At 34.3% G+C, this 14,234-nt stretch overlaps 1 protein-coding gene across 2 annotated transcripts in view; it reads right to left on the reverse strand.

Moving 5' to 3' along the window:
• Positions 1-3,381: 3,381 nt before the first annotated feature.
• LOC107683516 (dedicator of cytokinesis protein 11-like) overlaps positions 3,382-14,234 on the reverse strand; it is a 76,166-nt gene continuing 65,313 nt past the window's right edge. For both annotated transcript variants that reach the window (XM_016479572.1, XM_016479571.1), the window contains 9 exons: positions 13,579-13,685; positions 13,373-13,495; positions 11,578-11,691; positions 10,769-10,915; positions 10,276-10,486; positions 8,479-8,669; positions 7,407-7,504; positions 6,500-6,638; positions 3,382-3,922 (listed from right to left, as the gene is read on the reverse strand). In XM_016479572.1, coding sequence (XP_016335058.1) covers positions 3,833-3,922; positions 6,500-6,638; positions 7,407-7,504; positions 8,479-8,669; positions 10,276-10,486; positions 10,769-10,915; positions 11,578-11,691; positions 13,373-13,495; positions 13,579-13,685 — 1,220 coding nt within the window. In that variant the 3' untranslated portion in view covers positions 3,382-3,832. The remainder of the gene's footprint in view (positions 3,923-6,499; positions 6,639-7,406; positions 7,505-8,478; positions 8,670-10,275; positions 10,487-10,768; positions 10,916-11,577; positions 11,692-13,372; positions 13,496-13,578; positions 13,686-14,234) is intronic.

The following is a 14,234-nucleotide window of genomic DNA, read 5'->3' on the forward strand; positions in this document are numbered from 1 at the left end:
GTTCACTTCCATTATATGACTGACAGACTGCAACGGTTTGAGTTAAAAATCTTTGTTTGTGTTCTACTGAAGAAACAAAGTCACCTACATCTTGGATGACCTGGGGGTAAGCAGATAAACATCAAATTTTCATTTTTGGATGAACTATCCCTTTAAGATTGCATGATTTTGTCTTTAGATTGTGTTTTGACATATGAAGCATGTATCATGATGGATTAGTCATGTTAACGGTTAAGCTCACACAACCAGTTTTATGGTCAGATCAGATACTCACAGTAAACCCTTACATACATATCACAAGTGTAAGATTATTATAGTAATCATCTCCAGTGTCCCACAGGCAACAAAACGGATTGTGTAAAATGCCACCTTGGCCAAATTATATGGATATGGATTTTAAAAATACATATTTAACGATTCTAATGCAGAGGTGATAAATTCTCATTGGAGAAAAGTATCAAATGAGGTCTGAAACCTGTTTTACAGTCAAGTCACAGATTTTATCTATCATTTTTTGAAAGTATTTTCCCACAAATTGTGTGTGCACGTTTGGAGAATAGAGCAGTACGTGTCCTGGGAAAACAGTGCTTTTCAAAAGAGCTGAGAATAAACATCACCAAAGACATTTTCGTTAGAAATATTCACTTTATCTTATGAACTACAGACCACAGAGGGGAAAACAACATTCATACATTATATGCTGACAAAACGTGAAGCGTGAAGGAAAACTAATCATCGGAAACGGCAGCTTGTCTCACACTATCCTAATAGCAAATTCAGAGTCCAGAGTCCATGACTTTATTACTAGACCAGACAATGCAGACATTTTAACGATGACAACTGCTTGCAAATACTGCTTTGTCAATACTGTGTATGTTTGACATCTGTATGTCGCGCACACACACACACATATACATTTACAACAAATTGACAATTTCCTATATAAATCTACATATCCTCTGTTTTGCAATTTGCATATTCAGTGCAGCAAGGTCTGATAAGTATTAACAGCATTTTTGAACATAAATCAGCCCTTGATAGGCTGTACTGGCTGTAACCATGGGCAGTTACTATGGACCAGCCCAACAAAAAACAAATGTTTACAATGGGAATCACAAAAATCTGCTTAAACTGAATATCAATATGCTGTTACATTCTGCAGTATATCATTCCTGCCGACAAAGTCAGCTGTTCTCTACCATCTGGGGTATGCATTCATTTAAAAAATGCTTTACATATATATATTTATATAGTATAATTGCAAGTCCAGCCTATTTCGATTTCACTGAATGACAGAAATTATGCACAATGATCTTAGTTCAGTCTTACAAACGTGCAGCCAGTCAGTAACCACTGCAGTGATGTGTACTACTGAAAATAGGGAAGAGGGATGGTGTGATTTGACCACATACAGTATCTAGTTTCAATTCTTCTTTTCGGCAGTTGGCAGTAGACAATCATGTTTCTTCCAAACTACGCAACATGCAGTTTGCACCAAGCATCAACCAGAAATAAGGGAAAAGTCAGCAAAAGAATATTATAATCATGATTTTCTTCAGTAAAAATGTCAATTCAGTAATTATATAAATAATGTAAAAAGTCAAACTTTTATTGTACCATTGTTTTCACCATTTAAAAAAATTATAAAACAAAATAAAAAAAAATGTACCTCCCATATACTTTTCTAGCTTTAAATGAAAGTTTGTAATGTTATTGTTCATCTCGAAAGCTAGTTGGCTTAATTTTTTATCTTATAACCAAGTCATTTTCAGAAGATACTGTACACAGAGAAAATGAATGGCAAAAATACTTTCAGAACCAAGGCCTATGAAAATGTGGGCGTTTACTTATTTTACTTTCATTTTTATAACTGTGAATTTAATAATTCGGTACAATGATTAAGTTATGAGCTTTATAATCACCTGTCATTTTCAGGTAATAAAACGGTCAATGTAAAACTAGTTTAATATGGAAATATTAGGCATATAGTATAAACTGTCCAGTTGATCTTTGGTGTGTTGGGTGCTCTACACTGCATGTTTTGTTTCCAGTGGCATCCCTGCAGACTGGCTGAGATGCAAAACAGATTGTACATCACAGAGAAAATGTACTGTCAAAATGTAATAGCATTGGTAACAAATTTTACTTAAATGTGACATACTTCATAGAACACAAGAAAAAAGAAAACTGGATTTTATACATCGATAACTGGATCATGAAAAGTGGTCATAGAGATGACTGGATACATGGTCTATAAAAAAAAGCCCAATTTCATCACATAAAGAAAAATCTTTGGTAAATCATAAATATGACATGAAAAGATGATGCTATTTATACAAAATATTCAAATTATAACATACTAAGACATAACTATTAGATAAAAAAAAGTTTAAATTATGAGATAAAATGATAATTATGACAAACACTTAAAATGTTTGACTGTTTATCACATATTAGAACTGTCAAAATTTTGATTTCATAATTTCAACTTTTTTGTCAGTTTCAACTTAATGTCATAAATTATGTCATTTTGTACTTTTTGGATAAAAGCGTCTGCTAAATGCATAAATTATTATTATTATTTTTTCGGAAGATACTGTCTAGAGAAAATGAATAGCAAAAATACTTTCAGAATCAACGCCTCTGAAAATGTGGGCGTTCACTGTTGCGCTCTGTTGTGATCATTGTAATGCTATTTTTATAACTGTGAATTTTATCATTCCGTACAATGATTCAGTTTTAGGCTTTATGATCACCTGCCATTTTCAGAAAATAAAACTGTCAATGTAAAAGTCATTTCATATGGAAATGTAGGCATGTAGTATAAACTGTCCATTTGATCTTTGGTGTATTGGGTGATCCAATTACACTGCATGTTTTATTTCCAGTGGCATCCCTGCAATTTAAAATAGACAGTTTGGTTGACATGCAAAATGGATTGTATAACAGAGAAAATGTACAGTCAAAATGTAACAGCATTGGTAACCCATTTTACTTTTAAAGAATACAAGAAAAAAAAAATACTGGACTTGAATTTATACGTCAATAATTGATTGGATCATGAAAAGTGGTCATATAGAGGTGACTGGATATATGGTCTACGAAAGTCTATTTCCACCAAATAAAGAAAGATCTTTGGTAAATCATAAAAATTACATGAAAAGATGATATTTATGCAAAAAGACAAGTCAAATTACAACATACCAAGACATAATTATGAGACAAAAAGTTAAAATTACGAGATAAAATCATAATTATGACAAAAACGTGAAATTTATGACATTTATCACATAAATTAGGACGGTCATAATTTAGATTTTTTTTATTTCATAATTACAACTGTCATAATTTCAACTTTTTATGTCAGTTTCGCCTTAACTGAATTCAGTCCATTTTTTACTTTTATCTCATAATAATGACTTTTTATGTCCGAATTTCAAAGTTCATGTCATAATTGACTTTATATCATCATAATGAGATATTATAATTTTGACCTTTTATGTCATAATTATGATATACGAAACCATGACATTTTTTCTTATGTGGTGGAAATAGGTTTCCATAATGGTAAGAGAGTAAGAGTTGAAAAACAAGGCGGCTTGGTGATGTGAGCCTAAAAGGAACATCAATGCAAACATGATAAGACCAGGAATGTGCATTAAGAAAAGTAAATAGGGTCGATTTTGACTTCATGTTGCCATTAAAATGAACTGTAAAAGCAATATTTACACAAACTCGCTGTACACAACAAGTAAAAACATGATGCTTGCTGAAGGCCTAGAATCTTGATTTGTACATTCAGGTGCGAGGAGAGCTGATTGTCCATCAGGTTCTAGCTCAGGTCAGTGGAGGTTCCACTGATAGCACGGAACACATGAAGAGAGTTCTGCAGCAGGGAACGCATCATATCCTCCTGGAAGATCTGAGGGGCGGCAGATGAAAACAGGATGAGGATTTCGAAATGAAGTGGGAGATTTGGAGTCATGTTATTAGATGCTAACATGATCTCACTCACTCAAGTACAATTACGGGATATATTCGTAGGATATGTTTCAAGTGCATGCACAAATATTTAAAACAGTATTAGACAAATACTTTTTTGCAACAAAAGCGGTTACCTAGAACTCAATCTATAGGACATAGCAGCATAATGAAGAAAAACAGAGACACATTAGAAGCAGAAGAAGCAGGACAGCATTATATTCACAATAACACCTCAAACAAAGAGAAGAAAAATAGCACTTTTCAACTGATTAATTTAGTTTAAACACCTAAGCACTCGTTTTAACCAGTGACCTACACATTTTGAAACAAATTACCACATTCTCACTTCCAGTAGCAGTTCAGTTTTTAATAATCATGATGACACATTAAGCTGTAGTTACACAGGCGAACCCTCACTTGCCGTAACTCTGTTGGAGGAAACAACTGTGTTTAGACTTTATAGAGGAACTAATCTATTACCAAATGTCTTAATAGAAATATATCCTGTCCTGACAGAAGATGACTGCTGTGCTGAAAGTACAGCTGTTTCCAAGAGCTCTGACATGCATTTAAAATAATCTGATGATGAGATGTGTGAGAAAAAGTACATTCACATACAGGAGACGAGAACTGCCTGTGCATAAAAATTCATATGTATAACTGCCTAAGGATTATATTGTATTGTATGATCTGAATAGAAATAATACTGTGCCTTTAAACTTTTTTTACTCTACAACTGTCAAACCAAAAGCATTTAAATAGTTTTAAGCTAATTCTAGCCAACGTACTTCTTGTTAACTTCATCTAAAAGTTAAGTTCACTCATCAAAAAGACTGAATCAGATTAACTTAACACACTTCTATGGAAAAAGACAAATGCAACTGCTGTTTTTTTAAACTAAGCTAGTGTTCAGCTAACCTAGTTTTTACAGTGTTCACTTTATCACTATAAACAAAGTCTTAAACCATACAGTAAATTTGAATTGTAAAAAATCGTCTGAAAATGTAATACATTCATCGATGCCCAAGAACCATGATTACAATGTTTTTTTTTGTGTTTAAGACATTATATGACTGTTCTTTAAACTGTAAAAGGAGACTTAAAAAATGTGATGGCAAATAATTAATTGGAACTTGTGAAACCGGTCCTTAGTCAGGTTTTGGAAAGCAAAGATCTGGGGCTTTGTGCTTCTAAAGAAAACCAGCAAAGTGCATTGATGTTGGAGTTGTCAATTAATTACATTTGATTAAATAAGTTACATTTTAAATCAATTCTATAAAATGATATATTGCAAGGTCCCAAATGAAGGTCATTTTAAAATATCACCGTGGCAGATGAGTAAATCATTAAATAGTCATAACAACAAAGGTCTTTGCTGTAAATGTCAGTTGTTCACAGTAAATTAACACTCAAATCGCAAGGGTAAAATACAGAAAAACAGTTATTTGTTTAAAGTATTTTAAATCTCTCTCTCTCAAACTCTTCAGTCAAGTGTGTCATCTCAGGACACAATCTCTCCGGGACAACGGAGTGTGCAAGACAAACCAGAACAAACCTGTTCCCCTTTCACTGTGCCAGCCTAACAAACCTGTCTGCCAATCACTGCCTTCAAGCTCAAAACCATGAAGGTTTTAAATATTTTTTTCTAAACCAGTGGACACACACAGAAAATTTGGTTTTTGGTTTGTTTACTGAGGGAAATGGCCAGTTAGCCCACTTCCTGGAGTCTGCGTGGACAAGAGTTTTTAGTCTTTTGTCAAATAACTTCTTAACTTAGTGTGGCAATACATTTCTGAGGTTTACTGATGGCACCGAAACAAAAAATAAGGAACAAAATCATGATGGGTCAACATTTTCATGAGAAGTGGCTTAGAGGCCATCAGATATTCAACAATGGCGTGCACATCAGTCTGAAAATCAAATGAAAAGCGGCTAATATTACATAGATGTTACCACTGCCAGTTAGATGGCACCAATCAATGAAGGCTTTTAAATCGGAAAGTTGATCTAAAGTTTCAACAAACACGAAAAACAGATAATACACCAAATGATCTAGAAAGCAGTTGAATGGAGTCTGTATGTTAAGCAGTTTGGGCTCAACAGGGTTATTTTAGTTAGTTTAGCTCTATTTAGTTATTTCAGGGTTATTGTAGTAGTATTAGGTAGGTACTTTTTTATTGCTATTTTGAATCATTTTTTATTTCTAGATTTCATTTTAGTTAAAGTTTTAGTATTTTTGTTCTTAGTGTTTTTGGCTTTTTTTTAACTACATACTCTTCATTCATTTTTATTTGGGTTTTAGTTAATTTAGAACATCAAGAATAATGAAAACTAATAGTATCCAAATGTTGCTGAAAAATATATTTCAGTTCGAGTTAAGTAACAAATATTATTTTATGCTTTTAGATTTAGTTCACTATAATAACCCTGGGGCTGAATTAATTGCAGAAATTTGTTGTATAGAAGTAGAAAGAAGAACAAGACGTAAGAACTATAAATGACCAATCAAACATACCTGCTCGTGGATGATATCCGAAAGTTCTATCACCATGCTTTTGAAGTTAGCCTTTAGTCCCTCGTGATACTCATACTGATCCTCCTTAATGAGTCTCTCGTTAATGTCCAGAGCCATGCTGCATGCATTGACAAATTGCCTGCAACACATATAACCAAACAATTGAGCATTACAGAAACAATGCAATAATATAAACAATAAAAAAGCAGCAACATATATATTGTTACAGTGTGTGTTCATATAATTAGTTTTAACACGCTAACATGTTATGTGTAGCTAGTAGTTAAATGCAAAAGATTTGTTTGATTTAGGTTGACAATTTTATAGGGTGGAAAATGCACATGTATTTATTTAAAAAACAAAAAAAGTAAAACTGTCATATAAATGACATTGCGAGTGCTATAAACGCAAATACCATTTACAAGAATAAGATGCCTTGGTATGATAACCAATACATTCCTGCAGCATGGCAAGTTGATACATGCTGTTGAATAAACAGGGACTGCAGTTGGTTGCTTCCTGAACATGGCTCCTTTCAGCTATTTTTAGTAGAATTACTATTCTCTTGAAATTTAAGTTCTCATGAAGAAAGCTTATCAGATGACTTAAGACTTTACCAGATGAGTCAATAGTGTTTTATAATAGGCAAAAGTAGAAAATCTCACAGAAAACAAACCAAAATAATATTAAGCTCACTGATAAGAGAATTACAGATATTATTTGTATTGATTGTTCACATATGTATCCTACTTCAGAAACCATGTGTCTATGTGTGTGGCAAGGTTCCTTGTAACTGTTGTTTTACCAAACCATGCCTTTTCTAGTTATGTAGCCACATAGGTATCTGTTCCCTTTCTAAGTTCAACAAACTGCGGAAGTTGTACCAGCATACCTGAACACCACATACCTGAATATTTCCTTGAGCTCCTTAACTTTTTTACTGGATTGACCAGATTTGGATTCATCCAGAAAAGCTCGGGCATAGGCCATCGGTCCTGCGTTCACCTAGAAGCCCAAAAACAGTATAAGATGTATAAGTATAAGTGATTGCCTGCAAATCACTATCAATGAAAGGACTGCTCAGCGACTGTGTTTACAACGCACAAGAATATTTTGATACACTCGAAATGTGGTCATATTAAAACAAAAATGCAACAAAATTATTTTTTTTTTGTCTCATTACAGGTTAACAGGAATTTTGTTTTGCATGAGGGAAAATTTGGCTTGCATGTAATTGCCTTTATTGAAGTTGTGTCAATCAACATGTGTGTGTCTATAAATCACTGGAGTCAAGACTGAAGAAAAAGCATTTCAAAATATAAAATATAAATATATAAATAAACATTTCATTACAGGTTTTTTAAACTGTAATACTGTTACTTTTGAGTTTTTAAAATTAACTTTTTTACAATTTGATTGTCAAATGATTGTAATGCCATGGGGCTACTACTTTTTTTTTTTTCAATTAAATCAGCTTTTCCCCCACATTATATTAAACCAGATTAAACTTGAGGCAGTATAACAAATACTACCCTTATTTAGAAACATACTGTAGATAATAAAATCATTATTATTAATAGTTTTTCATAGTACATTTATGAGAATGAGATTTCTTGCATTACAGTAAAGAGAAATGTGGTTAACTGTCATGAAAATAATGTCACACAAAACTCTTGATATTCCTAAAATGATGCTTTGCTTGAGTCACTAAAGATTGTTCTGTATCTCATGATATTAATGCATTTATTGCGTTATTTGATCAAAAATACAGTAAAAACAGTAATAGTGTGAAATAATATTACAAATTTCAATAACTGTTGCTGTGTTAATATATTTTAAAGTATAATTTATTCCTGTGATGAAAAACTGAATCAGTTCAATGCTTCCTTTTTGAATGAAAGTATTAATTTCTTTAAAAACCCCACAGTTTTGAACAGCAGTGTGCTAACAGGTCCCGGGTGTGTAATGCATACTAGTACCTGCACACTAACACATCCTTGGAGTTTGAGCTGAAGTGTGATCATGTTAACCTCCTGATTAGAGCAGAGCTTAACGAGTTCAGCGCTCCTCTCTTTCATCTCATCTATTGCTACATCAATCGGCTTCAGCTCCAAGTGCTTTTCTCCCACTACCTTGATGCGCTTCTTTACATAGGGAAATGTGTTGGCAGCTGTAGACACAAACAACATGCAAACACACACACACACACACACACACACACACACACAACAAAACAATATTCTTTTGATCCTGAACACAAACAACATCACCAAAACAAAAGATAGCGATCGTGATCTGATAGTGGCATATCCAATTTTTCATCTGTGACTGACTGTCAATTACAGCCAGCGAGTTCACAGCTAGCCACACACCTGCTGTCGTCAATATTGACTGTTTGAAGAAGCCGTCTGAAAAGAGTCTTTATCTAAGTGATATTTTGAGATCGCTCACAAAAGTTGTCATTCAAGTGCGTGCCAGTTTGTAGAATAGGCACGTTTTGGCCCATGGGGAACATGTCATTGCCATTGTATGTGGAAAACGCTTAGTTTTCTTAGTTTCATCAATTATTAAACCAATGTGACACAGTATTGAACACATGACATTTTTTTGTGTTATGATGATGAATGCTGCAACTAGCATGTAAATGTTTACAAGCATTCGCCTGTTCACACAATAAGGGCCACGTACACACTATAAGTTTTCAGGAATGACAACCACATTTAAATGTGAGAGTGAATACCATAAATGCTCATTCCATGTGTGTATGAAACGTAAGTCACTTCTGAAATTGTGATGATTGACACAATGGTAACCATAGAGATGCTTCCGAGTTTTGAAATGTTGACTAAATCACCACTCAGAGATGCACTGTTTTGTTTCTGCTCAGAAGGCTGATATGCGTTTAAACGTCATTAATGACTAGTTGTTCAGTTAGAGAATCAGAATGAGAGTTTAAACAGCTGATAAAAACATTACAAAAAAGTAATCCACACCACTCCAGTCCATCAATTCATTTCTTGTGAAGCAAAAAGCTGCTTGTTTTTAAGAAACAAATCCATCACTGAGACCTTTTTTTTTGTTTAAACTGTTGCTTCTGGCTAAAATGTAGCCAAAAGTCCTGTACCCATAATATTGCTTTCTCGACTGGAAAAGTAATCTCATCTGACTCAGGAGAGAAATAAGCACAGATCAAGCACTGTTTACAAGCAAAAACAGTCTATAACTGTTCTAAACAAATATCAAGCGTAGCGTTAGTTCTGGCAGGTCACGTTAGTCAAGGAGGGTTTGGATATGAGAGGAGAATGGACTAGTATTATTATGGATTATGGACTCCTATTTTGGTTTGAAGTTAAAAACACCTTAATGATAGATTTGTTTTCTACAAACATGCAGCTTTTCAGTTCACAGTGCATTCATTGATGGGCTGGAGTTGTGTGGGTTACTTGTGGATTATTGCGATGTTTTTATCAGCTGTTTGGACTCTCATTCTGACGGCACCCATTCACTGCAGAGGATCCACTGGTGAGCAAGTGATGGAATGCTAAATTTCTCTAAATCTGTTCCGATGAAGAAACAAACTCATCTACATCTTGGATAGCCTGAAGAGAAGTACATTTTCAGCAAAGTTTCATTTTGGGGTGAACTATTCCTTGAAGCACTAAAAGGTGAAGTGGATTGTACACAATGCAGAGTTGATGTATGAGTTGCAAAAATGGTTCAGATCTCAGATGATGTACTAGGAGCAATGCCAGATCTCCTGCTGTCTGCATACTTACTGGTAAGTATCGTTCGCCGCTTGCACTGTTCCTCAACCCCTCCTTGTTTCTTTCCCGTTAGTGTGAATGGAGTCTCGAAGACAAAACGCTGAATGTTGTGGCACTTTTCGAAGTCTGTCTTCCTCTCTGCCAGTTCTTTCTCATCAAAGTAGGGCTTGACAAATGTGACCTGAATATAGGCAAACTTCGGATCTAGATCTTTCTGGTTAACCTGTGGGTAAGATAAGCAAGTTTGTGTGTAGTTTCGGTTATTTAAGGAAAGTGAGATGGTTCACTATGAAACTTGGAAAAGAAAAAGAAAAAATAAAGATAATGCTTAGTAGTTTTGAATTTAAATACTCAAAAACATGCAAAGACTGCAAGCTAGACATTTGTTTGTGCTTTACATAAACAAGTCTTTCCTGGACGAGGAGTCAGATGAGCTGCTCTTCACGGTAATTTCAGCACAATACAGGAAGCTGGACAGTTAAACAGAAATATTGTGATTTCTTACTTTGTTAGAGTCTTGGATGATTTTGACATTCTCAGCTCCAAACTTTTCTCCGTAGAGACTTATGAGCCGATGGGAAATTTCAGGCAGACTTGTGAGCTTTGGCTCTTTGTAGATGTATTCTTTTCCATCCTCTTCTTCAAAGAAGCCCTGAGATCCAAAAATAAATAAATAAAAATACAAAATAAATAACATTTTACATTCCTATTCATCAAAGAATCCTGAAAAATGCATCTCAGTTTACACAAAAATATTAAGCAGAAAAACTGTTTTCAAACTGATAATAGGGAATGTTTCTTGAGCAGCAAATCAGCATATTAGAATGATTTCTGAAGGATCATGTGACACTGAAGACTGAAGTAATTATGCTGAAAATTCAGCTTTGCCATCACAGGAAAAAAAATACATTTTAAATTATATTACAATAGAAAACAGTTATTTTAAATGAAAAAAACATAAAAAAAAAAAATCACAATATGACTGTTTTTACTGTATTTTTGATCAAATAAATGCAGGCGTCTTTCAAAAAACATTACAAAAAAGTCACCTACCACAATCTTTTGAACGACATGTGCTTGATATGACACATGTTTAATTTTCACAACTTATTTTAGCCATCAATTTATGAACCCAAATAGAGGAATCTCAAAGCCTGGCAATGTCTAGACACTGATGTCTCGTGTGTACAATATCAGTCATGCAAGAGATACATCATATCAATGGTTTACACAGAGAAGTCATTTTTTTGGGAAGTGGTAGCAAGTCAAAGCTGAGCATGTAGATTCGTGTGGTATGTTATCGTTTGAACCCACCTGCCCATAAAAGGCGACTCTAAAGTAAGTCCCCAGCAGACGTCGGCCAGACTGCATCACCTCTAATATCTTTGCATAAGCTCGCTGCAGTGTGTCATACAATCGCCTCAGTTTCTACAGGAGAAAGAGAGACGTGAGGGACTGTGTGAGATGTTTGAACTGCTAGCATGGCATTGTCATGCACTGAGGTTTACATCTGTGCTGTAAAATGTGCTGTTAAAGTTTTCTTTTTGCTTAAAGCTATCATCTTTGGCTTGCTTAATATGAATTGTGAAAAGTGTCAAATTTAACAGATTTAACACAACTTTTTAACAACATAACGAGATGAATAAGAAAGGACTAGGAACAAGAGCAGGAAATGACAAGTCAGATATGAGGAGTGAACTAACCACTAAAAGTCTTCAACTGTATGTCAACTTTAAAGTGTGTAAACTTCAATAAGTATGCCTAACTTTAATAAGGGTGTCACTGTTAGCAGAGGTACATATCCTAAACTTGCAAACAGTTTTCCTCAGAACTGACTCTTTATTAGTGTAGGATAAACTGGCTTAGGCTAAAAAAAAAAAACACAGCAAATTTATGACACATATTTTTAAAGAAATCATCCTGTCCGACTCTGTGGTGCCATTTACTTAAACATCTAAAGACAAAGGTATGGAAATTACTTGGGAAAAAATGTCAACAAACTATCAATATTATAATAACACTATAATCACACATAATTTTTGGGTGTCATTTAAAAAACTGATATGGAAAATCAAATGAAATATAATTAAATACAAAAAATGTCAATAATTAAAACCAGTTTAAATAATGACTAGGAAGCTGCTCATTTATTTGCACAAAACAAAGGCACAAAAGAAACACGTTTTTTTTTATTTGTTCACCTTTGTTAGCATAATATATAGACCAGTTTTTTAACGGATGACTTTTTTTTACATTTACTAACGGCAATTACAGAACATGATCAATCATTTAACAACTTTTAATTTAAAGAAATTCCATAAAAAGCCGCGCAATGACTATCACACACTTTTGTTGTTATTTAATGGAGTGAGACAACTCAAGATGGTGCATTCAAGTGTATGATTTGCATGCATGTCTGTTGGTGGAAATGGTTTTAAACAAAGGACAGACTTCTGGAAGGATCAAAATTCTCACGATAGCGCTGGCACTGTGGTAAACTTTCCATGTGGAAGAGTTTGTTTACGAATGGCTTTCCAAACAGTGGCTATAGAATGCAGAGGACGGTGTCTCTTAATCACTTCACAGAAGGATTCTTACATTTACAAAATGTGTGGTTTATGCAAACAAGTGTTTGCCAAGTCATTGCTATGAGGTTGCTGTGCTGTGCTTACTAGCATGCAGTGCTGTTATCATTAACTAAAACTAAAAAGTATTAAACGCAGAAGTTATAACAATTTCAGCAACTGAAATAAAACTAAATGAAAATGACAAATGTTGCCTTGGCAGCTAACTTAAATCTGTTTAAGTTGCAGTACTAAAATTACTACAATTGAAATAAAAAATAAATTAAAGCAAAAATTTATTTTGCCCTCACCCGCCTGACTGAGCTACGTTATTCCTTTTACGCCTGATCAGAGTGTGCTTATGCTTTCTAAGAGTTTGGTTATTGAGTAAGGAGCTTCAGTCTGGTAAAAAAAAAAAAAAAAAAAGATAGGTGCCACAAAGTGTGCTTATAGTCACAGCATTGTGTAAGAAAAGAATTGGGCAACTAGCACTTGCCAAACAAAAATGAGCACATTTCTTGAATCTGCATAGCATTGTTTCTCACCTCAAACTCGTGCCGCTTCTCGTAAACTGGAATGATGAGTCTTGCAATGTGTGTTATGAGCTCAAACCTCTCGGCTTTCCATAGACCCTCCACACACACCTCCAACTGCTCTACAAGGACATCCTGTCACACAAGTACAACTGAACTTTCACAAAAGCATCTTTTGACTTGTTCGTCAAACATATTCCTGGTACGGCGTTGTTTACCTCAGTGTAGTACACATCTTGCATCCCCATGTCTTCTTTCATAGCTCCTTCTTCATCGATGTTCTGGGTGATTTTCTTAAAAGCTGCCAGTCCACTTGGGAACAGCTCTGATACAATAAGACAGCAGAATATATGCCACTATATTAAAACTAGCAAAATACTGTATTCAACACATACGGTATGAATTAAAAGTACAAGACAGTACAACTACAGGCAGTTTATCATTTAAATCTAATAAAATTGTAAATTGTTTTGCTTGAAAAGTGTGCTTGTGCCATGCTTCATTAAAATAAAGGCGTCAAAGAAGGTCTGACATTAACACATGTTTAACTTACCATGCTTTTTTCTTGTGTGTGTATAAATACAGTTTGGGACCACGGTTCATAAGCTATTGCGTTATTAAAGATTACTCATGAAAACCTGATGATTAGGATTATAAAATAACTGCATCACTGTTACCAACACATGACTTCTGAGAAATATACAGCAGTCCTTTAAACAATGCCATTTTTATCTCTGGTTTCTAGTTATGTAAATTTGTGGGACCTGTGACATTCTTTTAGTTTCACATCATAGAAGTTTAGGGTGGCAAACCTCTAAACTGCTAGCAGTTAACAAAATCTGTTTGCAATTTAATTGGGGGGGGGGGGGGGTTT

This window comes from Sinocyclocheilus anshuiensis, unplaced genomic scaffold, assembly GCF_001515605.1.
Source record: "Sinocyclocheilus anshuiensis isolate Anshui unplaced genomic scaffold, SAMN03320099.WGS_v1.1 scaffold874, whole genome shotgun sequence".
Lineage (NCBI taxonomy): Eukaryota > Metazoa > Chordata > Actinopteri > Cypriniformes > Cyprinidae > Sinocyclocheilus > Sinocyclocheilus anshuiensis.